Source organism: Eschrichtius robustus, chromosome 11 (assembly GCF_028021215.1).
Source record: "Eschrichtius robustus isolate mEscRob2 chromosome 11, mEscRob2.pri, whole genome shotgun sequence".
NCBI classification, from domain to species: Eukaryota; Metazoa; Chordata; class Mammalia; order Artiodactyla; family Eschrichtiidae; genus Eschrichtius; species Eschrichtius robustus.
In genome coordinates this window covers 36096716-36121367 of record NC_090834.1, presented here as the reverse complement: position 1 = coordinate 36121367, position 24652 = coordinate 36096716, and the positions used below count along the sequence as shown (strand labels likewise).

Here is a 24652-nt window from a genome sequence, read left to right as displayed (position 1 = left end):
TGTTATACATTTTATCACAACAAAAAAATTGTTAAAAAATTGAATCATGTGTTTTGCTCATTTGGATTCAATGTTGTATTTTTACATGTGATGTAAAGTTGAAATAGAATGATACAAAACCCACTTTCAAGGAGTATGCTTTGAGAAAAGAGAAAAGATAACACCCGGGGTGAAATGCAAACAGCGACAGTGACACGGCCTTCTCACCATGGAAAGGTACTGAAGGGTACGTTTAGTCTCCTTAGCTACATTCGCCTTCTGTTTTGTCATCTCTTACCAGGCCTGAATTTAGCCTCAGAATATCTGAGTCTGGGAGGCCTACATCTACAAAACTAATTGAAAAATAATAATAATCCAACAGTGACACTTGCTGAGTACAAATTAAGCACCAGGCTTAAGTGCCAGACATGATATAGGTCAAGAAAAATGTTTTGGTCAGATTTACAAACATATATTAGTTTACTATCCTCACCTCACTATTTTGCTCTTTAAAATAAACAAAGCCCCGCACACCCCATTTCAGAATTAAGCAAGCAAACAGACATTTCTCTGTGCCAGTAACCATGCCAAAGAGTGTGTCAGCCAATGGTATTCGTGAAACTCACCATGCAGCTGACAGGGCCACATACTATGAAGCAGAAATTTTTGGAGAGGCTACATTTCAATCCATTGAAATTTCCTATGAAAAAGAACTTGCAAGTATGGACACTTTTTTTTTTAGAAAGGCTATTCTTCTAGAAAGAATCTAGTTCCATTATTATGGTAGGGAAATAAAGCATGAAAACAACAGTTCAAGACTGACCATAAATCCACCTTAAAGCAAAACCATTTCTGGTGTCTCTCAAGTGGCTGGGTTAATGTGGCATAAGAGAAAGCCTGACTAGCAGGTATAATTAAAGTATGATTCACAGGAATAAGTCATGAGTAACTCTGAAAGGACCTACAAGGGAAAAAGTCCATTATAACATACTAAACTTTAGAGGCTAAATGATGGAAGGTAGGAGGAAATATCCTAACCCCATGTAAATGCAGTGATGGGTCTGAGTGGAAACATGTTGATAACGGCATTAGTGATTATTTGTCCAATGTCTGTGTGAGACTCTGTAACAGCATATTCTGCCTCATGTGGTATACAGATACTCATTCTCTGTTTTTTATTCCGAGAACTGCTTGAGGTCAGGCACAATACTTTGCTTTATCTTTCCATATAAATCGCTTCTCTGCCCAGATCCTAATAATGTATACAGTAGGCATAAAACATGCAATTACATACATGAATGGGTAAATGATAATTTATATCTTAGAACCTAGAATAAATCTGTCCTGACATATAAAACTTTTAAAGAAAAAATGAAAATTGAAATCCAACTTACTAAATGAAATTTATCAAAGAATGTTGCATTTTTAAAGAATTAATCACAGGACTTCCATTTAATGAAAAACAGGAAGAGATTGTTATATTTTATCCTGTTCCATATCTCAGCAGTTGGTATTGGATTTAGTTGCTTGTAACAGCAACATGGCAAAAGTTGAAAGGGAACTACTTGTTTGGCCTAATTTTTTGTCTTTCAGGCTGTGTGATGAATAGATGTAAAATCACCTTAGGTGAAAAACTGCGCCACTGCAGCTTCTATCACTCCATCAACTAACAAATAGCATTATTGCCCTCCACCCCACCCCACCTTCCCAAATGAGGCGTATTTAACTGACAGACACAAGACAGACACTAAAAGTGAAGAGGACTCTAGTGGTAATCGGCCATTCTGCCAATATTTTGAGGTCTAATGATGTAAATATGGATGGAAGGTTAAAGTCCAACTTCCCTGGCTCAGAAGAAAATAAAATCAAAGCTATCAAATACACTGTTTACATCATCTTATCAGTCTTGGTTTAAGATTTCCATGCTATTTTTAATGTTCATGTGTACTTAAAAAAAAAACAAAACTAAAAGTCTTGACAGATTCTGAAACTTAATTGGGAAAAATGTAAAGCACTTTAATGGAATTTTTCCCATGATCTGTAGAAGAGTTTTTTAAACAGATGGTTCAAAAGGACGAAGCAATGAAAACATAGAAATTAAAAGCAGATCTTTAAGGAAAATAACTGAGTTCTCAGAAATCCTATAGATGATGGCAGGACTAGATGTAAAGCAGCAGTTTCTTTTGCTGTCAAGGTTTTGAGAGAACAGAAATTTATTAGGTGATCCTCTACCAGAGGGATAACTGCCTCTTGGTATGAAGTAACTATTCATTTGGAACTTCAGCCAACTTCAACAGTTTGAAAAGCTCCATGCTTTTGGGGCAATTCCATCAAGGTGACGATAAAAAGTATTGTGATACAAATAGTCATTCTTCTACAAGAGGAACACCTAAGTCCGAGGTGCTTGTTTGGGGAATAAAAACGACCTAAAATCTTCCCACCTTCACAGCAACTAAGAAAAACAACAAAAAACAGCCTTAGGCCTATGGTAGCTTTTCGTTTTGAATATAAAAAACCTGACTTTTTAGGATCAATGCAGTGAACGGTGGGAAAAAGTAAAGCTTTTCAACCTGGAATATATATGCATTCAGTGCAGACTCGCGAAGCAAAATCTAAACTAACGCTCGAAAGTAGCATCTTCCAACCAGGCTTCAAACTTTAGAGAAAGTTAACGTTGGCTTCTCTCCCAGAGAATTCCAGGGAGTGGATGGTGAGGCAGGGGTAGGGAGGAATGTTGGGAGTTGGAGATCATTTTGTGGGGTGGCGGACCCCGAAGCGTCAACGCGGGCTAGGGGGAACGGCCGTCCAGGAGGGGCAGAGTTAACCCCCGGGCGCAGGCAGGAGCGCTGTCGCACGGCAACTGCGCGGAGCCCGTGAGCTAAGTGCGGGCGGGAGGGGGCAGGAGGGTAAATGGCAGGAGGGGCGGGGCGGCGCGGGCTGGGAGCGCCGCGGCGGGAGGAGGGTCTCCGAGCCCGGCAGGGTCTGCGAGCGCTCTGAGCCTGCGTCCAGCGAGGGGGAGGGTTTCCCCGGCCCGGCCGGAGGGGCGGCTGGGCGCTTTAGACTCCCAGCGCAAACAACTGTCAAGGGAGCAGGAGAGCGGAGCTGCCGGAAGTGTCTGTGCGCCGCGAGAGAACTTTCCTGCTCCGGCCGCGGCCCTGAGCCTCCGCGGCCTCCGCGCTCCCGGCGACGATGCGTCCGGGTGACAACGACCTGAGCGGACCCGCGCCTCGGCCCGCCTCCCGTGTGTACGCTCGCCTCGCCTCCGGGGAAGAAGCCTGAGCCCGGAGGCGTCCGCGCGCCGCGGAGCCCCGCGCAGGCGGCGCGGCGCGCGGGACCCGTTTCCCCTGCGCGTCCCCTTGCGTGCCGGCTAGTTCCCTGCGATCGCGCGTCCCCGGAGCCGGCCGCGGTCGCCGGCTGTCCCCGCCCTGACCGCCGGCCCGGACGTGTCCTCGGCGGCCGCTGGCAGTGCCTGTGCCATGGGGCTGCCGACTCTGGAGTTCAGCGACTCCTACTTGGACAGCCCGGATTTCAGGGAGCGCCTGCAGTGTCACGAGATTGAGCTGGAGCGAACCAACAAGTTCATCAAAGAGCTCATTAAGGACGGCTCTCTGCTCATCGGGGCGCTGAGGAGTAAGTTTCCCCGGCGGGGAATGGGTGGAGAGGGCGCGGGGATCTGGAGAGTCCCCCCCACCGGGGTGTTGGTCTGAGGGGTGGGTTGGAGGAAGAGAAGCTTCTTTTGTTTGAATGGGTTTGGGGACAAAAGCTGAAGAGCTCCCCTGCTGGTGACCAACAAAGTTTGTTAGTAGGTGTTCTTGACTTATTTACTCCCAAGTCTACAGAGAAGGGAAAGGTTTCTCTCTACTAGACCCCGGAGTGTATCCTGAGGAACGTTGTTCAAAGTCAACTTTTTGTATAACGCTCCTGGAAAAATGTTGGGGACTATTGGTCTTTTTTGTAACTTCACTGTGCCTAGTTTGAACACTTAAAAAAAAAGTCCTTAAGGAGGGATTCGAGAGTTTATCTTAAGGATAAAAATGAAGCTAGTTTTAGTGATATTCAAAGAAAATGATTAATTTCTTCTGTACCTCAGTGGCTTTTCATTGGGCACAATCAGTCATTGAATTGGCCTTTTAAAAACATATATAGATTTGTAGCTTTGCGATTTAGTAAGATGAAGACAGAGCGGCACCAGTGGATCTTATCTCTTTACAAGATTTTTGTGCGTCTTAATTTTTGGTTTGCATTGTAACTGGTGTTGGTCCAGTCACTGGGGATGAGCGTTCAGTGGCTAAAGACCAATCAGAACTTCTGATGATCTACAGAAAGTAAAGACTGCCTTTAGGAGATTCTCCCACCTCCTTTCCCACACACCTCCTGTTCAGATTTTCTGTACTTCCTGCGTCCCCTGGATCTTCATTTTCAATTACTAGGACCTACGAGAGTCTTAGTAAAAGAAACTCTAGAGTTTCTCTTACAGAGAATTGACTGACTAAATGATAAGGCTTAATTTGTTTTGTTACCTTCCCCAGGACCTATTTGCACTTTAATAGAGGTTTCTGAAAGCCTCTGAAACGAACCCCTGGAAATTCTGACCTCCCATAGGTGAGCCAGATATTTTTGTTAAGGTGGAGAGAGGCCTTAGGGTGATCCATCTAGCAATTCCCAGGGCATAGGTAGGGGAAGCATCATTGATATGTCAAGTGCAAGGTCAGTAACAACATGATGGAGATGTGCATGTGCCTGAAACTAAGACAACGTTAGCATCTGATCTCTATTTGGAAGTATGTATTCGTACTAAGGTTGAATCTTAGCAAAATGTCTTGAAATTAGTGTGCTCCCAAATGCTTTTTATTTTACCATCCCAAATGTGAAAACATCTACTTATCACTTGTGTTACTTAACCAGGGTAAAGGAAATAATGTTCTATGTCTACATTCACTTAATTTCTGAATTTGAGGCTACTGATAATGATAATATTTACTGATCTGTGAAAACTCTACTAGTTTATCTGCAGTTCTGTCCATCTTATGTATACACACATGTGAACTCTCCTTCCTTCTGATTTGCAAATCCCACTTGAGGTCTCCGGACTAGCCTCTGCATCTTAGGGAGCATGATGCCTTTTCAAAAAGAGTTTCCCCATCTCAGTGTTGAATGCCAGTCTGACTCTTGCTGGAGCTACCATATGGTCTACAAATGACATTTTCCTCTCGCTCTGCTGGAGATCAGTTCTGTTGCTTCAAAAGTTGAAAACACATAGCTGTGATAAAACCTCTGAAATGTGCACCGTTTTACTAGTAATATTACGAACTTTACTGTGATTGAATCTAACCTTGCAAAAATCAGGTGATTCCCATCTTTATAGGTTTGTTCTTCCATTCATAAGTGAAGAAGTCTGGAGAGTGTAAGTTCCTTGAACATACAGACCCTGCCTCATGAACTTGAACTTGTACGCTTAAATATACAACCTGTCTTTCTAGGATTCTTAGGTTTGTGATGAGAGTACATTACGTTAACTAACACTTGATGATTACTTCTCTTGTAGTAGAAAGAAAACGTTTTATTCCTTGTTAAACGAATTCCCAACATTAGCTTCCAAATGGGAAAGATCTGGAGCTGAGAAACCCTTGAAGTCACGTGATGGTGCTGCTTTCTTCCCACCAAGTGACCTTCTGTCCCTTGGGGAGGATGCTCTGAGGCTAGGCTGCCTCTGGAGCTGCTCCTGTAGGAGGATCGGAGTGTGTCTAAAGGACTTGAAGCCAGCTTAATTCTATCCCAGAGATCCACCAAGGAGCCCTCCTTCCCCCAGTCCTGCCCCTTCTGACTGTTTTTCCTTTCTGCCCTAGGAAGCCTTCACTTTCCCTGACCTTAAACTATGCCTTTCCTTTCTCCGTACATGCTGTTTCAATACGTATATCCATTATCCATTTCAGATTTATTTGTAGCACTTTGCTGTCATTTTCATTCATAGTTAATGGTTTCTTAATAAGACTTTCCTGAGCTGGCAATCATCAGTGCATTTCTAAGCATCTTATATTATTTCCAACCTAGTTAATAACTTTTCTGGTGAAAGTCTTGGCATGCTCTCTTGGGTAATACATGCTTTACTGTTCCAGTAGGAGTCACATATGCTCCTTAATCTTTTGTTCAGGATGTGTATTTCTTTAGTAGAGTATTTTGAAGGATCCTTATAAATGAGGACCTTAACTTTGAATTTTAAATTTTAAAATTTTAAATAATTTTAAATAACAATAACTTTGAATTTTAAATAATATATGTAAGATACTTACCATATTTTTAAGATGACTTATTGCATTTCACATTCATATCCACTCTGAGAAACTGGATGACAGTTAACTAAGTGAGTTAACATAGTGACTTAACGTAGACCTGAGTTTAAGTTCTGGTGCTGTCAAATGCTCTGTGATATTTAGCAAATAACTTGATCTCTGGGTCCTACCTTTCCTGTAAAATAAGGGAGCATCTATAAAAATCTTACCACTAGGATTATTTGTTCATTTTGTTACATGCCATATAGACATTTGGTGAGTGGTGTTTGAGAATATATGGTACAGGTGAATTGGGTTCTAGTTCATGCTGTATGACTCACAATCTTCACCCTTTTTATCAAATGTTACTCTATGAACTTTGTTCCTTTAACAGGTGCCAGTCTTAAAATTTGGGTTGTGAAATTATAGGCTAGTTTTGCTTATTAATTTTCTCCTTTTATAGATTATATCCAAAGAAACATTTCAAAATGGCTTTCTCATATAATTCCCCCCTTTACTTTCTCTTTTTATACTTTTGAATTCAAAGAACCATCGTTGAGTAGAGCTTTGTCTTTACAAGAATAGACAGACCCTCCCTCCCAAGAAAAGAAGAGAAAAAGAGGGGGGAAAAGAAGGCAGAAATGGAATTTTACTCATTGAATCGAATTGATTGAATTGATTGGGTGGAGAGAGCCTAAGCATGTCGACATTCTTTCCTCCCACCTGCCCAGCAGCATCTTGGCCATCCCTCCTTTCTTATCACTGCCCACTTCCTCTCATCACCTTAAGGTGGAATTGGCCAGGTATTTCCTCTACCTTTAGGAGAGTGTTTCTCAACCTTGTATGGCTGGACTTCTTTCAAAGAAAAAAAAAGTTAGTGGACTCTAATATAATTTTATTAATTATGATAGTTAAAAATATACCTGCATGAAACTGTAATTCTTATGCTTATTCATGCAATCTTAAAAGCAAATCAGTTTACACATTAAATATAAATAATACTGTGAAACCAATTCAAAACTTTTAAACTACATTTAACCAATGGATGATGTTATTTTGCTGAAATGACATTTTCTCTCATATAAAGACTGCTGATAATATCTTGTGTGTGTTGATGATTCATTTTCTCATTGTTTTCCTGATTGAAAGTACAGTTCCTCAAAATCAGCTTGTCCTGATGATGGCCTTGTCTCTCTCACAAACTTTTATTTCTTGGTTGTATTGCCTCTGTTCTTAAAGCAGTTGTTCCTGAAACTAGCGATCCATGACACAAATAAGAAGGGCACCTATTTGAGTGGTAGAAGTTGGTCACTCATAAATTGATGTAGAATATGCAGTTAATTAAGACATTAGCAAGAGGAAGCACACAGTTTATTTTATTCAAGTATAGTTGGTTTGCAACGTTATGTTACTTCCTGCTGTACAGCAAAGTGATTCAGTCATACGTATACATTCTTTTTCATATTCTTTTCCATTATGTTTTATCACAAGATATTGAATATAGTTCCCTATGCTATACAGTAGAACCTTGTTGTTTATTCATTCTCTATATAGTAGTTTGCATCTGCTAATCCCAAACTCCTAATACCCACCCCCACCGGCAACCACAAGTCTGTTCTCTGTGTCTGTGAGTCTGTTTCATAGATAAGTTCATTTGGGAAGCACATAGTTTCTTAAAGGTGTCTACCCTCTGTGGCCACAGACCTCAGTTGGAAGTATACTGTCGTGGTGCACTTGTGATCTGGGGATAAAGTAGTTGTTTAGTATGAAAGATAACCCTAAATGCCAAGGCCACATTGAACTATCTTGGAAAGGGTGAGGTACTCCTGCCTTCCATTTGCTGTGTTTCACTTTAAGCCAGTCTCTATTTTGTGTGTGTTCAGGGTCCACTTTGCTACCAGTTTTTGATGGCACAGGGAAGGAGTTAAATAAAAGGGAGGAGCAATGACAAGTTGAAGGAATTTGAAAGACTTTCTGTAGTTATTGCACTATTTCCTTGGTCATCCTTCAGCTTTTAGTGAGAACTACTATTGTTTTAAGCTATTTTTGGTATTTTAATTTGCACCTAGGTTATATTTGGTTTACCAGAACTCACTGTAGATTCTTGCTTACCTTGCAAGAGCTACTTCACTGTTGCTTATTCCACTAATGTTGTTTTGCTTGTTTAGCTGGGCAGCCTAGTCAAAGGTGTAGATGTGTAATTACTTCCACTATTCATTTGGTTCTTATAGTTATTCATTAGAATTTGAGTTAAATGAGAAGAAATAATTGTATCTTTCAAATGAACTGTAATTAATTTAGGAACTGGTAGATTAGAAATGTGGTGCTTTAAGGTTCTGCTTCAGAGACATGTATGAGTAAGAGCAGTTAGACTTGTGTTAATTTAAATGGGAGCCTTGGCGCTCATCAAAGTGGAATTAAATTGGGCTGGCTGAGTACTACTGTCTACCTCTCTCTGATTGTCTACATGAGCTTAATCGGTGCCCTTTAACAGTATCTTTATTTCCATTGGATTTCCTTTTTCCACAGATAGTAATTGAGGGGTTGTCCTGTTAGAAAGAGTGGGTTGCTGGGAGAACAGAACATGTTTTCTGTCTCTTGGAGGAGAATGGCTTAGCAATAACCACCTTTTACACTGCTTCCTATGACAGTTACGATCAAGATACTCTGAGCATGCAGAAAACTCAGGTAACCACGAAACATTGAAGTCACTGAAAAGCTGCTTTAACAAACATGCTTTCAGTTATTAACATTTCTTAGAGCACAGTGTTAATCGTGTTCATGGTGATGCTTAAGAAGCATTTCTCCAATTATATAAGAAAAAAATAATAAAGCTTACATTCAGTATTGCTGTGGTGCCAAATGTAATTTTATTCAAGTAATGTATACGTAGAGTGGCAAATCTTTTCTCTAGATTTATAAAGAGAAATATTAAAGTTTTCAGGCTATTAAGCCGCATTCAGTAAATATTATGCACCAGTGAAATGTTTATTATGGACAGATGAGAAAGGGTGAAGGAAGGGGGGTTACTTAGTCTTGAATCTCTTTCCTGAATGTTGTTTCTTGCCAGGTGATTGCCACCTGTTCTGGCCTCAGCCATCCCCGCTGTCTTGTCTGGATGGTCATTTCTGCTCGTTTCAGCATCTTGGCAGGTGCCAGCTTCCCCATGGCTGCACCTGCTGCCCACCCGGTTCAGTTTGCAGCTCTGCCAGTCTTCCTTTTTCCTCCAGCCTGCTGAATCTCTGCCCAGCATCTAATCCTCCTCAGAGTGTATCTCGAGTGGATCTGGCCTTACCAACCAAGGGCTTGCTACCTGCTTCCTGCTGACTTTCATCCTGAAAATGAAAACCAGTTGCCGAGCACCTGGCTCTCTAGTTCAAGGAATCTGTGCTTCATCTTTTGCAGCTGCCATATTCTGAGTTTCATGGCTGGGTTTCGTATAAGTGTAGTGACTTCCATAATATTTGTTAATCTTAATGGCCCTTGGGGCAGGATGATAGCAGGACAGACGATGGAAATGTGGTTATTTTAATGGTTTTGTTTTTGGCCAGGTGGACTTAAACTTGGCCTGGATATTTCTGGTACTGTGGAGCCTTCTCTGTAGGATTACAGCTAACTGGAATGTTTGGTTCATCAGAATATGCCATTGTTCGTATCTGCAGTTTTCTGATTTTATAATCAAGAATCCAGTTATAATGCTGAAGAAAGTGTTACAGCAAAACACGCATGTACAATAGTCTGTGTAAGGAAAGTGATTTGTTTTAGAAAAAGTGAATTGTGGAATAGTAAGGTGCCATACAGTAGCTGATAATCTGTCAGTTTTTCCAACCTTTTTCCTTCGTTGCAGAGGAGTGTATGCATAAAAGAAGAAAAAAATAAGCCCTACTTTTCTAGGATTTTGAATCTTTCATTTGAGAGTAATTTGTCTAATTGTAATTTTTACGTGGAACATGATGGGAAAAGGCTAGGATAAGACTAATAGTTAACTCTTTGTAGATTATTTTATATTAAGTATTACAGATTTTTCACTTCCAATTTTTAGATTTTGTGGTAAAAGTCTCTATGCCTAATAGTATTTTTAAAATGCCAAAACATGACTTTTTTATGTTGTTGGTTTATCTGATTTGGGTGATTATCAGGTATAATGGCGAGCATCTTGTATCTTGTGAAGGATGAGGAACCATCCTGGGATGATTCTCAATGTTGGGCGGTATGAAAATATTGGGAAGAAATGCACAATTGACATAAACTTGCTACATTGATAGTACTTTCCCTGAACCTTGACTTTACTCAGGGAAAAAGTGGGTAGACACAAAATGACCCCTTTCATTTGGAAGTCAGACACATTTCTCAGTAGTGGAATTTCTGTATTTCCTCACGCAAATCTAAAAAGCCATACTGCTTGCTAGTTTATGAAAGACATGCCAAAAGTATTCCCTCATGTGTACACATATACTGGAGTTTATCCAAATGAAAGACCCAGCTTCAGTTCTCTCTTTAGTGCACAGGAAGAGTGATGATTTAATTTAGAAAACTGATACATGTTTGTGATATGTGAAATGAGTGTTCTGTATAGTGTATTTATCCCCTTTCAAATGGAAACTGTGTAAATTGATTTTACTTTGCTTTGAGAATTTTCTCTTTTTCATTTATTTAATTTTTTATTCCTTAAAATGTCTGAATGAAAGATATGGCCCAAAACAAAACAAATACAAAAGGAGTGGTGGGAGAGATTAGCAAGGAGAAGCAGATCAAAATGAGCTGTGAAAGCAATTAAAATATTGTGGTTTTGGAACTTGTTTCAGACTTTTTTGTGCCGTCTATGAAAAAATTATTATGTGACACTGAGAATCAAAGGAATAAGAGATTCCAGCTGTTTTAAAAGTTGGTTGCAGAAAATATGAGGGACAATTAAAAATTGTCAACATAAGAGATAATAGGTGTGAATTTTTAAGGGGTACACCATTTGGGGAAGATTTGAGAAAGCTGTGTACTCCTGAAAAAATGATGTCAACATAGATGATAGGAAGGGACTTCCGCAGGCTTGTACTGACTGCATAGCAATCCTGGTTTTCCTCACATGACCCTTTTTTAACGTTATTACTTCCTTTGGATCCCAGCTGCATCATGGCCCCTTTTTCTCAGATGCACTGTTGTTGAATCCCTCTTCCTTATTTCCTCTATCCTTCTCTTAAATGTTGGTAGTGTGCAAGGATTCCTTCTGAGTCCTTTTACTGTTTGCTTTCCTTATGTGATAACATCTGCTGCCAGGGCTCCAGCTCTGACTTCCTTTTCCTGAGCTCTGCGTCTGATTTTCACCAGTCCGCTACCTATCACCACCTGGATGTGCTGCGGGCCCCTCAGACTCAGCGTGTCAAGACAAAGTTCTTCCGCCTGCAGCTTGTTCTCTTTGTGTTCTCATTTGTTCAGTTATATCCTCATCCACCTGGTCATCTTAGAGAGAAACAGCTGAGTCTTTCTAATGCTTCCAGTGTCCTTCTACTCCAGTTTTTAAACCCCATTTTTTTTTCCTTTTTTTTTTTTAACATCTTTATTGGAGTATAATTGCTTTACAATGGTGTGTTAGTTTCTGCTTTATAACAAAGTGAATCAGTTATACATATACATATGTTCCCATATCTCTTCCCTCTTGCATCTCCCTCCCTCCCACCCTCCCTATCCCACCCCTCTAGGTGGTCACAAACCACCTAGCTGATCTCCCTGTGCTATTCGGCTGCTTCCCACTAGCTATCTATTTTACATTTGGTAGTGTATATATGTCCATGCCACTCTCTTACCCTGTCACATCTTACCCTTCCCCCTCCCCATATCCTCAAGTCCATTCTCTAGTAGGTCTGTGTCTTTATTTCCGTCTTGCACTAGGTTCTTCATGACCTTTTTTTTTTTCCCTTAGATTCCATATATATGTGTTAGCATACTGTATTTGTTTTTCTCTTTCTGACTTACTTCACTCTGTATGACAGACTCTAACTCCATCCACCTCACTACAAATAACTCCATTTCGTTTCTTTTTATGGCTGAGTGATATTCCACTGTATATATGTGCCACATCTTCTTTATCCATTCACCCGATGATGGACACTTAGGTTGCTTCCATGTCCTGGCTATTGTAAATAGAGCTGCAATGAACAATTTGGTACATGACTCTTTTTGAATTATGGTTTTCTCAGGGTATATGCCCAGTAGTGGGATTGCTGGGTCATATGGTAGTTCTATTTTTAGTTTTTTAAGGAACCTCCATACTGTTCTCCATAGTGGCTGTATCAATTTACATTCCCACCAACAGTGCAGGAGTGTTCCCTTTTCTCCACACCCTCTCCAGCGTTTATTATTTCTAGATTTTTTGATGATGGCCATTCTGACCAGTGTGAGATGATATCTCATTGTAGTTTTGATTTGCATTTCTCTAATGATTAATGATGTTGAGCATTCTTTCATGTGTTTGTTGGAAATCTGTATGTCTTCTTTGGAGAAATGTCTATTTAGGTCTTCTGCCCATTTTTGGATTGGGTTGTTTGTTTTTTTGTTATTGAGCTGCATGAGCTGCTTGTAAATCTTGGAGATTAATCCTTTGTCAGTTGCCTCATTTGCAAATATTTTCTCCCATTCTGAGGGTTGTCTTTTGGTCTTGTTTATGGTTTCCTTTGTTGTGCAAAAGCTTTTAAGTTTCATTAGGTCCCATTTGTTTATTTTTGTTTTTATTTCCATTTCTCTAGGAGCTGGGTCAAAAAGGATCTTGCTGTGATGTATGTCATAGAGTGTTCTGCCTATGTTTTCCTCTAAGAGTTTGATAGTGTCTGGCCTTACATTTAGGTCTTTAATCCATTTTGAGTTTATTTTTGTGTATGGTGTTAGGGAGTGTTCTAATTTCATACTTTTACATGTACCTGTCCAGTTTTCCCAGCACCACTTATTGAAGAGGCTGTCTTTTCTCCACTGTATATGCTTTCCTCCTTTATCAAAGATAAGGTGACCATATGTGCGTGGGTTTATCTCTGGGCTTTCTATCCTGTTCCATTGATCTATGTTTCTGTTTTTGTGCCAGTACCAAACTGTCTTGATTACTGTAGCTTTGTAATATAGTCTGAAGTCAGAGAGCCTGATTCCTCCAGCTCCATTTTTCGTTCTCAAGATTGCTTTGGCTATTCGAGGTCTTTTGTGTTTCCATACAAATTGTGAAATTTTTTGTTCTAGTTCTGTGAAAAATGCCAGTGGTAGTTTGATAGGGATTGCATTGAATCTGTAGATTGCTTTGGGTAGTAGAGTCATTTTCACAATGTTGATTCTTCCAATCCAGGAACATGGTATATCTCTCCATCTATTTGTATCATCTTTAATTTCTTTCATCAGTGTCTTATAATTTTCTGCATACAGGTCTTTTGTCTCCTTAGGTAGGTTTATTCCTAGATATTTTATTCTTTTTGTTGCAATGGTAAACAGGAGTGTTTTCTTAATTTCACTTTCAGATTTTTCATCATTAGTATATAGGAATGCAAGAGATTTCTGTGCATTAATTTTGTATCCTGGTACTTTACCAAATTCATTGATTAGCTCTAGTAGTTTTCTGGTAGCATCTTTAGGATTCTCTATGTATAGTATCATGTCATCTGCAAACAGTGACAGCTTTACTTCTTCTTTTCCGATTTGGATTCCTTTTATTTCTTTTTCTTCTGTTATTGCGGTGGCTAACACTTCCAAAACTATGTTGAATAATAGTGGTGAGAGTGGACAACCTCGTCTTGTTCCTGATCTTAATGGAAATGGTTTCAGTTTTTCACCATTGAAGACAATGTTGACTGTGGGTTTGTCATATATGGCCTTTATTATGTTGAGGAAAGTTTCCTCTATGCCTACTTTCTGCAGGGCTTTTATCATAAATGGGTGTTGAATTTTGTCGAAAGCTTTCTCTGCATCTATTGAGATGATCATATGGTTTTTCTCCTTCAATTTGTTAATATGGTGTATCACGTTGATTGATTTGCATATATTGAAGAATCCTTGCATTCCTGGAATAAACCCCACTTGATCATGAAACCCCATTTTTAAGCTGGTGTTTTTTTCATTCCACCCAGATCCTAACATTTGGTTAGTCCTGCAATTCTGTGCTCACAGTATCTTAAATGTGATGTTCTCTGCCTGCCTTAATACTCCTTCAGTGTGTGTGTCTCTGTGTGTATGTGTATATGTATGTATGTAGATACGAAATAATTTTTTTTCGTAGCTTAAAATGACAGAAATTTATTCTCTCAGTTCTGGAGGCCAAAATCCAAAGTCAAGGTGTCGGCAGGGCCATGCTCCCTCTGAAGGCTCTAAGGGAGGATCTTTTTTGCTTCTACTAGCTTGTGGTGTTGTCAGCAGTCGAAGACAGTCCTTTGCCTTGTAGCTGTTTTACTCCTGTCTATGCCTCTGCAGTCACAGAGAGTACTCACTGTGTGTCTCTGTTTATTAGATTTTACTTAGTCTTTTGAATATAAGCTTCTAGGTGCCAAGGTTATCTGTATTCTAATCTGACTGCATTGTGGATACTCAGTAATAGTGAACATGAACCAGTTTACATTTTACTAAGAACATTATATGGAGGAGGATTTTCATTATCTGTGGAGTGAATGAGCCAGGGAATGGGGACTGCAAGTTTGTTCTTTAATATTTCTCCCATCAGGCGTCAAATGTAACTGCTCTGGCCTGGTTGCACTGACTTGTAGGACTGGGTAATCCAGGGGACAGCAGATAGCATCAGGAGGTAGAACTTCATTTTAGTCCTGCTGCTGCCACTGACTAGTGGCATGGGTACAAGCCATTTGTCCTAGACCCTATTTTCATAAAAAATGGGAGTCGCATTTGCTGTATATTCGTTGTAGGGTTTTCATGTGGGCCAATGGACAAAATGCATAATAACATAATTTAAAAATGTAACATTATTTTTATTTGCTTTAGGCAGGATCTTTGTAATCCAGATAACTTCAGCTTTTTTCAAGGCTTAACTTTAACAGGTTCTTGTCAGTGTTATTATCGTACCCCACAGACAAGATGATTGAGATGGAAATGCTTTAATAGAATGTTAAAGCATGAGTTTGTTTGTCCCCCAAATTAAGTCTCTTTGGTAGGAAGTGATTAGGAGATGTGGCATGGTTTTGATTTAGCTTTTTACTTTTAAACAAATAAATAGTTATCTATTATGATCTGGGAACCAAGGAACAGGAAGCATTGGGCTGCCATTTAGGGATAATCCTGAACCGGCAGTGTAGATTTTGAGACTTTATTGATGTATCTGCTGGTACTTTGATTCTACTGGCTTAGGTCAAGCGGTCTATAAAAGTTGTTAAAAGTGACGGTCGTAACTTGCACTTGTCAGAAGTGAAATAAATACTTGGGTAATTTCATGTAATATAACGGGCCAAAATGCAGATGAGAGATCTTTTTTCCACATTGATTTCTGCATTGAAGGCAGACAGTGGCTTAGAAAAGTGCTTTCTGAGGTGTTTCTTATGCTGCACAGATGTTTTGTAAATGTCATGTTTGTGGTGAGATCATCCTAGTGGTTATTGGTGAGAAAAGAAAATGATAAGACTGGTAGGGTGTTGCTGGAGGATCTGGGAGCAGGGAGTTATGGGAAAAAAAGAACATTGAATTAGGAATTGAAGAGGAAATTCAGTTGGCTCAATGAGAAAATTGAATTGAACCTGTAAGCTGGTTGATCCAGGAAAGGTGGTGTGATTGAATTGTCAGAATCGCCAGGAGAGTATATCTAGATGGTACCCTAAAGACAAAATAGATTATTTAAACAATTTTTTTTCTTTAGCGATCTGTGAGCTTAAAGGAAGCTCTACTCTGGGGCTGGGGCAAGTAGGGAATGATGAACAGGAAGTCTGGACTTTTGGGACAGTTTGGAAAGCAAAGCAAGGGCTGAAAAAGGCCAGTCTCAGGGGATAAAGAAAGAAAATAGAGATGCTGAATAAGCCTGAACAAGGGATAGTAGTAGCAAGTGAGTGAGAACTTTCAGATTTGTCAGGTTTAAACTGTTGGATGCATGTTTTTTTTTTCTCCCGTTATTGCCTTGGTGCCTCAGACTGCTCTAATGGAAACTAGAATTCAGTGAGTATTTGTGACTGGCTGAACGTGATGTTTTGTGACACCCGCTGATGAGGGGAGGAGAGAGGAGAAGCAAGATGTCAGGTGCAAGATACTCTTCCCGCTTTAAGTCCTTAAGTTACAGCTTAGGCTGACTTGTTTCTTGTTTAAGATTGTGTTTTGCATTTCTGTCAGAACATATGTTAATTTAAAGTAATCCCAATTTATCCAAATAATCTGAACATTAAATCTGGTTTAAAGAAACAGAGGGGTTGGTCTTCGGCTAAGTTTAGTGTTATTCACACAGGTGCAGTGCTAATAATGTTTAATCTTTAATCATTAGAACATTTTAATGTTAAGTAGGTTCATTGAAGATTTAACGTTAACAGCAGTCAACCTGGTGTAGTAGAAAGAGCCTGGGCTTCAGAATCAGAGCAATGCTTTTCAATCCCAGTGCTGTCACTTATTAGCTACATGGCTGTGAGCAAGTCACTTGGCTTCTTTTGTGCTTTTCCTTGTCTATAATATGGAAGTAATATTTATTTCATATGCATATTTGCAGCATTAAATAAGATAACACATGTAAAGTATTTAGCACAATGTATGATACTTGATATTAAATATTAATTTTCTCATCTATCTCATTTCTAGCTAATGTTGAGACCAAGTTATGAACAACAACTGCCACCATATTTTATTCAAAAAAGAATGTGAGGTGGCTTTTCTAAGCAAAATCTTTACCTTGCCAGGACAGATGTACAATATATGTTGAGAGAGCACTGGATTTAATGTTGATGTGAGAGAGCTGTGGATGTGGGCCATGTGTCATTACTTGGTACCATGCACGTAACTTGCAGCGGGAGTAAGCCATTGCTTCCATGGAATGGTGTAGCTAGCTTTTTAAGGACTTTTCCACATCAGAGATTTTGTGATTTTGTAAAAAAACATGGTGTTCACCATGCTGATTTGATTATTTGCCTGTTTTTCTCTCTAGAAAGTCAGCTCTGAAAGAGTTAGTACCAGGTCTTTGGGATCTGGAGCTGGACATATGATACATTTTTTGTCAATGTCCATTACATGACTGAACTTATAGGTAGGAAGTTGTGTCAAACTAATGTTTGGAGATGCAGAAATCCACAGGTTGTCACTCCATTTAATATTGAAACCAATTCCAAAACTTTCTATATGAAGATAAATATCTTAGTGAAAAAGCCGGTAGCATAGGATGTAGATTTACCAGAATGAGATTGATTAGAGCAGGCTTATTCAAGGAATTGATATGTGTATTAAAGAATGAATTTTCTCTTCAGCAGTGACAGTAATATGTTAGGCTCAAATACAAGAGATGTTGCTAGGAAAGTGTAATTGCACAGACAATTTATGTTGTTTCCTATTTGTAACAAAGCATTGCATGTGTTATTTTCCAGATGCCATTTCAAAGTGTTGATTTTAATTTATGGAAATGCCTTCTTTTAAAAATGTCATTCACTTTTTAAATAGCATTATTGAGGTATAGTTCACTGCCATAAAATTCATCCTTTTAAAAAAAGTGTACAATCCATTGGTTTTTTTTTTATGTTTACAGAGTTGTGCAACTATCACCATTGTCTAATTTTATTAAAATTTTTTTTCCAGCTTTATTGAGGTATAATTGACAAGGTGTACATACTAGTGATTTGATATACGTATACATTGTGAAAGAATTCCAAAGGATTCCTGCCAGCTAGTTAACTTATCCATCATCTTGCATATTTATTTATTTTTTATTTTTTGGTGAGACCATTTAAGTTCAACTCTCTTAGCAAATTTCAGTTGTATAATACAGTGTTACCAACTATAGTCACTATGTTTTATGTTATATTCTCCTACTTTATTCATCTAATAGCTAAAAGTTTGTATCCTTTTTCCAACCTCTCCGTATTTCTCCTACCCTCTAGCCCCTGGCAACCACCAATTTACTTTCCGCTTCTATGAGTTTGATTTTTTTTTTTTTTTTCTTAACGTATAAGTGATACCATGCAGTATTTGCCTTTCTCTGTTTGGCTTATTCCACTTAACATAATGCTCTCTCTGTTCATCCGTGTTGTTGCAACAACAACACGGCAGGATTTCCTTCTTTCCCATGGCTGATAATATTCCATTGTGTGTATGTATATTCTTTGTCCATTCAGCCATTGATGGACAGCTAGGTTTTTTCATATCTTGGTGACTGTAAATAATGCTGCAGTGGAAATGGGAGTGCAGATATCTCTTTGATATCTTGTTTTCATTTCCTTTGGATATATACCCAGAAGTGGGATTGCTAGATCATATGGTAGTTCTATTTTTAATTTTTTGAGGAACCTCCATAGTGGCTTAACCAATTTACATTCCCACCAACAGTGCCCAAGGGTTCCCTTTCCTCCACATTCTCACCAATACTTGTTATCTCTCCTCTTTTTGATGATAGCCATTCTAACAGGTGTGAAGTGGTTTTGATTTGCATTTCCCCAATGATCAGTGATGTTGAGCACCTTTTCATGTACCTCTTGGCCACTTGTACATCTTCTTTGGAAAAATGTCTATTCAGGTTCTCTGCTCATTTTTAAGTCAGATTTTTATTTTTATCTTTTTGTGCTATTGAGTTGCATGAGTTTTTTTTTTAATATATATTTTGGAACTACTATGTAATTTTAGAATAGTTTCATTGCCCTAAAAGAAATTCCACATCCATTAGCTGTCACTCCTTATTCACTCTCTTCCCTAGCCCCTGGCAACTGTTACTACTATATTATCTGTTTCTGTGATTTGTCTGCTCTGGACTTTTTGTGTAAATGGAATTATACAATCTGTGGCCTTTTGTGACTGACTTCTTTCACTTAGTATGTTTTCAAGGTTCACCTGTATTTTAGCATGTATTGGTACTTTATTCCTTTTCATTGCCAAATATTCAGTTGTGTGAATATACCACCACATTTTGTTTACCCATTTATGAGTTGATGGACATTTTGGTTGTTTCCTTTTTTTTTTTTTTTTTTTTGCTATTATGAGTAATGCTGTAAACATTCACGTACCTGTTTTTGTGTGGACATATGTTTTTATTCTCTAGTATATATCCCTTGGTGTGGAATTTTTGGGTCATATGGTAACTGTGTTGGAACTTCCCATTATAAATAGAAATTTAATAGGTTTATAAGCATATATGTTACATTCTTATGATGGAAAGCACTTTGAGAGCTAAATGTATATTTAAAGCAAAGTTATAACTTCGCATAACAAATTCAGATATGGCCCTTATGTTTTATTAGAGAAAACAGAATCATTTGGTGGATATTTAAGGAGGAAGCATTCCCGTGTTCTTTTAATTTTCATTATAGATGGATAAGTATTTAAAAATCTCATAATGTAAATGCAGGATAGTAACAATTTTTACATATGTGCAAAGAGTGGCAAGAGGAGTAGAGAGGAGAAAACAAGGAGAAAATATAAAGAACATAATGTGATGGGCCAGAAGAGTTGTGGAGAAGAAAGAGGAAATGGAACGTTTACTCACATATTCATTCAGCATATTTATTTAGCACTTGCTGTATGTCTGATACTGCTCTAGGCCCTGGAAATACGGAACAGACAGAGGCCCAGCTTTTCTGGGCTCACGTTTACTGAGGGCATGCTGCTAATATTGTGTGGTGTGTGGGTTGTTAGTGCTTGGTGTTAGGACTTAGTGGGTACCATGTGCACCCTTTGTTTCCTCTAGACACCCTTTCTCTGTTGCACAGAGTGACTTGCACACGCCTCCATTATAGCAGTCAACACAGCATAAGGATCTCACCTAAGAATCTGGATGTCGATTCTTCATCCAGTCAGACCTATTCAGGAAACACTTAGTGGTCACCTACCACACTTCAGGCACTCGATACTGTATTAGATATTGAGTGTGTGTGTGTGTGTGTGCGTGCGTGTGTGCGTACTTGTATGCTGAGTGGCCCTAGTAAGTCACTCTCCTTCTTAAGCCATGGTTTCCTCATTTTTATAATGGGGATAATAATAATAATCCTTACTTCTTTTCATGAGGATTAAGTCTCTTGTGAGATATACCTAGCATAGTGCCTGGCACACAGAAATCAGCAAATGGTTGATATTATCATCACATTATAACATTTAGCAGAAAAAATGAAGTAATCTCAATATAAAAAATGTTTAAAATGGGAAACATTTTCAGTGCCTTTCTGTGATAATAAACTGTTTTTCATTTAGCCTTCCATGTCCACATGAACACACTTAAAAATATACAGTAATAACATATATACCATTTATATATAAATTAATACCATTATATCAGATGTTTTCCTTCTGCATATTTTTATTCTTAGCATATTTATGGCTAAAAGTCCTCAGGTGAAGGTGATACTTAAGTGTAAGTAATTTAAAGCAGTCTACATATGAAATGTAAGTGAAACCAGAGTGGGTTCCATTTTGAGTAAAGAAACATCTGCAGTTTGCCGCAGTTCACCCAAAGGAAATTGGATCATGTATCAGCTATGTGATCGAATAAGACTTTCATCTTTTAAAGAATTTTTCCTGCCTAAAATCTGCATTCATCTGTTGTTCTGAAATGAAGCCTGTGATATATACATTGTGACATGAGTTTGGGGAGCCCCAACATATTCTGTCATTGGAGTGCAGCTGTGGCATCCGCTGAACTTAACCAGAAATCAGAAATAACTAGTTTTAAAGCTTCTTCAGGCTCGGACATTTAGATTGCTTCTTTTTCTTAACGTGGACAACTTAGTTCTTGTATGTTTCCTTTCGGGCCCTAAATTATTAGTTTATTTGGATTATACATTACTTCATCTTTTATATGTTATAAACACTGTACTTTTTAAAGGAGTTACTTATTAAATTAGTTAGAGAGGAGAAACTCGTTCCTTAGGGCATCTTTTGGCTTTAGATGGTCTTTCTGACCGCTTGTTAAATTTACCCCTACTGCTCCAGCCCCCCTCAAATTGTACAGGTGCACACATTCCAATCCAGGTTCCTCTAAACTATGGTCTCTGTCTCTTTCTTTATGTCTAGTACTCTGCCTGGTACATATTTGTGGCCAGGTGACTGTTGAATGAATACATGGTTATGTTGAGCTTGTGGAATCTTAACACTGATAAAATCTGAAGCTTAGAACTCTAGTGACCACTTATCAAATCCAAAGGACACTCTCGTTTTTAGTGGACTGTGGTATATTTGACCCTGCCAGCCACTCCTTGCTTCCTGAAGCTGCTTCTCCCTTGGCTTCTGTGGAGCCATATTCTCTTACAAATCTTCATCAGTTTGCTAACTTTTTCTGCTTAGTCTTTCAGAGTTCCCTCAACTCTTCCTTCCTCTTGAATGTAGATGTTCATATTGTACAACAAGAATTTTTTCTCAATAGATGTAAATTGGTGATGAATATATAACTGAAACCAAATGGTTTGTATCTATAAGATAAAAGGGGGAAGAAGGTGAGGAGGCCTGTAGATAAGTGAGCACTAGACACAGGACAGTTGATTAGCTGAAGGATAAATACAGTTGTTAACCTTTACCAGGGGTCAGAGAAATGCAAATGAATATGAGTAAGGTATCCATTTTCTATCTATTAAATTAGCCAAAATATTTTAAAAAATGCCTTGTGCTAATTAGGGTGTACGAAGACTCTTTCATTATACTGCTGATAGCAGTGTAAATTAGTAATGTGTTTCAAGAACCTTAAAGGATTTATACCCACAGCTACAGTGATCCCAATTATGGTACTTTTCCTGTAGTGGGTAATATTGATTTCCCACACAGTGTCTGTGCCCTTTCTTTCTATAAAAACCTTGAGTTTGTTCTGGAACACAATCCTCGCCCCAGATCAGGGATAAATCCTGATTTGTTGAGTCACTCATGGTAACACATTTCCCCTTGCCCATGACCCACTTCTAACCAATTTGATGTAACGTACATCAGCTGTGTTTCTCTCAAGTTTCAGTGACTCACAGCGCCCCCATGAGTTTGTTGTGGTACTGCATGCAATTGGGGAACCGTGGTCCCAACCTATGACAATAATGAAAATTTACTTACAATAGAAAATAATTAGCAGTAACAACTAATTTCGTATACTTTGACAGTAATGACTTAACTAGCCAATTAAACAGAACCCTTAGGATATAAATCTAAGAGAAAAACAAGGTACAGAAATGTGTACTGCTTTTGTCATTGTATGAGGGAAAAATAGGCTTGAGATAAAACTTAGTACAAAAAAGAAATGCCTGTATGTAAACATACTAGGGTGGTGATTTGAGAGAGATTCCCCAGCCCTTGCTTCCCTGCCTCCAGTAGTGGGGAAAAGGAAGTTAGTGAGAACCTAGTGGAAGGTGTTGGAGAGTCTCCCCCCCTTCCTTAGGGCTTTGCAGCTGTGATTCCAGGTGTGCTCACTGTTTTCCAGTGGGGTGGGAGGGGACGTAGGGTGGGAGGCCACGAGCTCTCAAGCTCCAGCCAATTTCTGAGAGTTGATGAGGTAGAAGCTCAGATAAATACTGTCTTTCTATTCTTTACTCTTTAACTACATTTCTTTCCAATCCATTAACAATTCCCTGTAAATAATTTGCCAGCAACTTCTTTAATTTATAGGCCTAACATCCTTTCCCACCCTCCAATTGCTGGCTATTTAATTTGCTTTCTCTTCGTTTATCCAGTTGTTTTTGAGCAGTTTCTCTTTTTATTCCTTGAAAAATAGCATATTGAGGCTATCATAAAATACACATACCCAGGCATGGGCTGTTTTGTTTGGTAGAGGTAAGCACACTGTTTTCATGGACAAATAATTGTACCTGGAGTTCTGTTAAAATATAATTAGTATTGGGGGTTTCCTTGGTGGCGCAGTGGTTGAGAATCTGCCTGCCAATGCAGGGGACACGGGTTCGAGCCCCGGTGCAGGAAGATCCCACATGCCACGGAGCAACTGGGCCCGTGAGCCACAACTACTGAGCCTGCGTGTCTGGAGCCTGTGCTCCGCAACAAGAGAGGCCGCGACAGTGAGAGGCCCGCGCACCGCGATGAAGAGTGGACCCCGCTCGCCGCAACTAGAGAAAGCCCTCGCATAGAAACGAAGACCCAACACAGCCAAAAATAAATAAATAAATAAAGAAGATTTCATTAAAAAAAAAATATATATATAACTAGTATTAATAACAATAAGGGTTCTCCTGGAAAACAGATTTAGCTTTTAAAGATGTTGAGAATATATTTCTGGTAATGGTTTAAGCAACAGAACCCATGGTGAGTTTCATTTCTTTTGTAATGTTTTATAAACTATAAGAAGCAAATCTAGTCCTGTAAAAATCCCTTGGAGGAAAGTGTGAGGTAACACATTTTATAATTTATCATTTCCTTATCATTTCTGAGGTAACAAATATTGGGGCATATGGGTCAAGGTTAAAAGGAGAAAGCTTGATAATTAAATCCATTCATTTATCAGATAACTATTAATCACCTACTGTGAACAAGCATTGTTCTAGGAACATAGTATTTTAAAGTAAATCCAAATTATCATTTATAGGATAACAATAAAATGATAATTTGGTTCTCTTTAGTTTCTGCTAAAAAATTCTTGGAAATTTTAAAGCATTTAGTTGAGAAGAATTTGGAATAATAAAACATCAACTATTTATTGGCTATACTTTTGGGATTTCTTTAGGGAATCTGCAAAAATTTGTTCCTTTGGAAGTATTACTGTAAGTGGTCTGCTGTATTCATTGTCTTTCTGTGCCAAGCTTAAATTTGAACAAATTTGTTGCATTCTATTAACTTTAGTAATCCATGGGTTTGTATTTGTAATGTGATTTGAATTTCATTGTATTTATTAGTCATCCTTTCTAATAAAGTTATGTCACAGTTGTCTTATCTATTCTTTTTTTTTAATGAAAAGGAAAAAATAATCTAAGGCAAGAATTTTGGCCAATCGGCTCTGTCTGGCCACTCTGAACAGGTATGGTTTTGTAATATGGTATCAGTATCCTGTGCATTCTGTTACTTAAATCATGAGTAACCATAGTGGGCAGAATGATGCAAAGATTTCTGAAACCCTGTTTTTGTGGAAATAGATGCAATCTTTTTAGCAGAGGTTCTAAATGATCTGGAGAGACTATGAAATGATTTGCTTAAGGAGGATTAAAATGTATTTACCTGTGACGTCAGTTCTTAAATGCTGCAACGTGAAAAGGTTTTTGTTAATGGCATTTTATTTTCCCAAATCTGCTAAAGTTTATAAAAACACTTCAAAGGATGAACAGAGAATTGAATTTTATGTCCACTTATATGAAAACTTA

General features: G+C 38.6%; 1 protein-coding gene across 1 annotated transcript in view; it reads left to right on the top strand.

The window, feature by feature from the left end:
• The first annotated feature begins 2937 nt into the window (after positions 1–2937).
• ARHGAP42 (Rho GTPase activating protein 42) overlaps positions 2938–24652 on the top strand; it is a 281271-nt gene continuing 259556 nt past the window's right edge. The window contains exon 1 of the mRNA XM_068554521.1: positions 2938–3609. Within this exon, the coding sequence (XP_068410622.1) occupies positions 3456–3609 (154 nt within the window). The 5' untranslated portion in view covers positions 2938–3455. The remainder of the gene's footprint in view (positions 3610–24652) is intronic.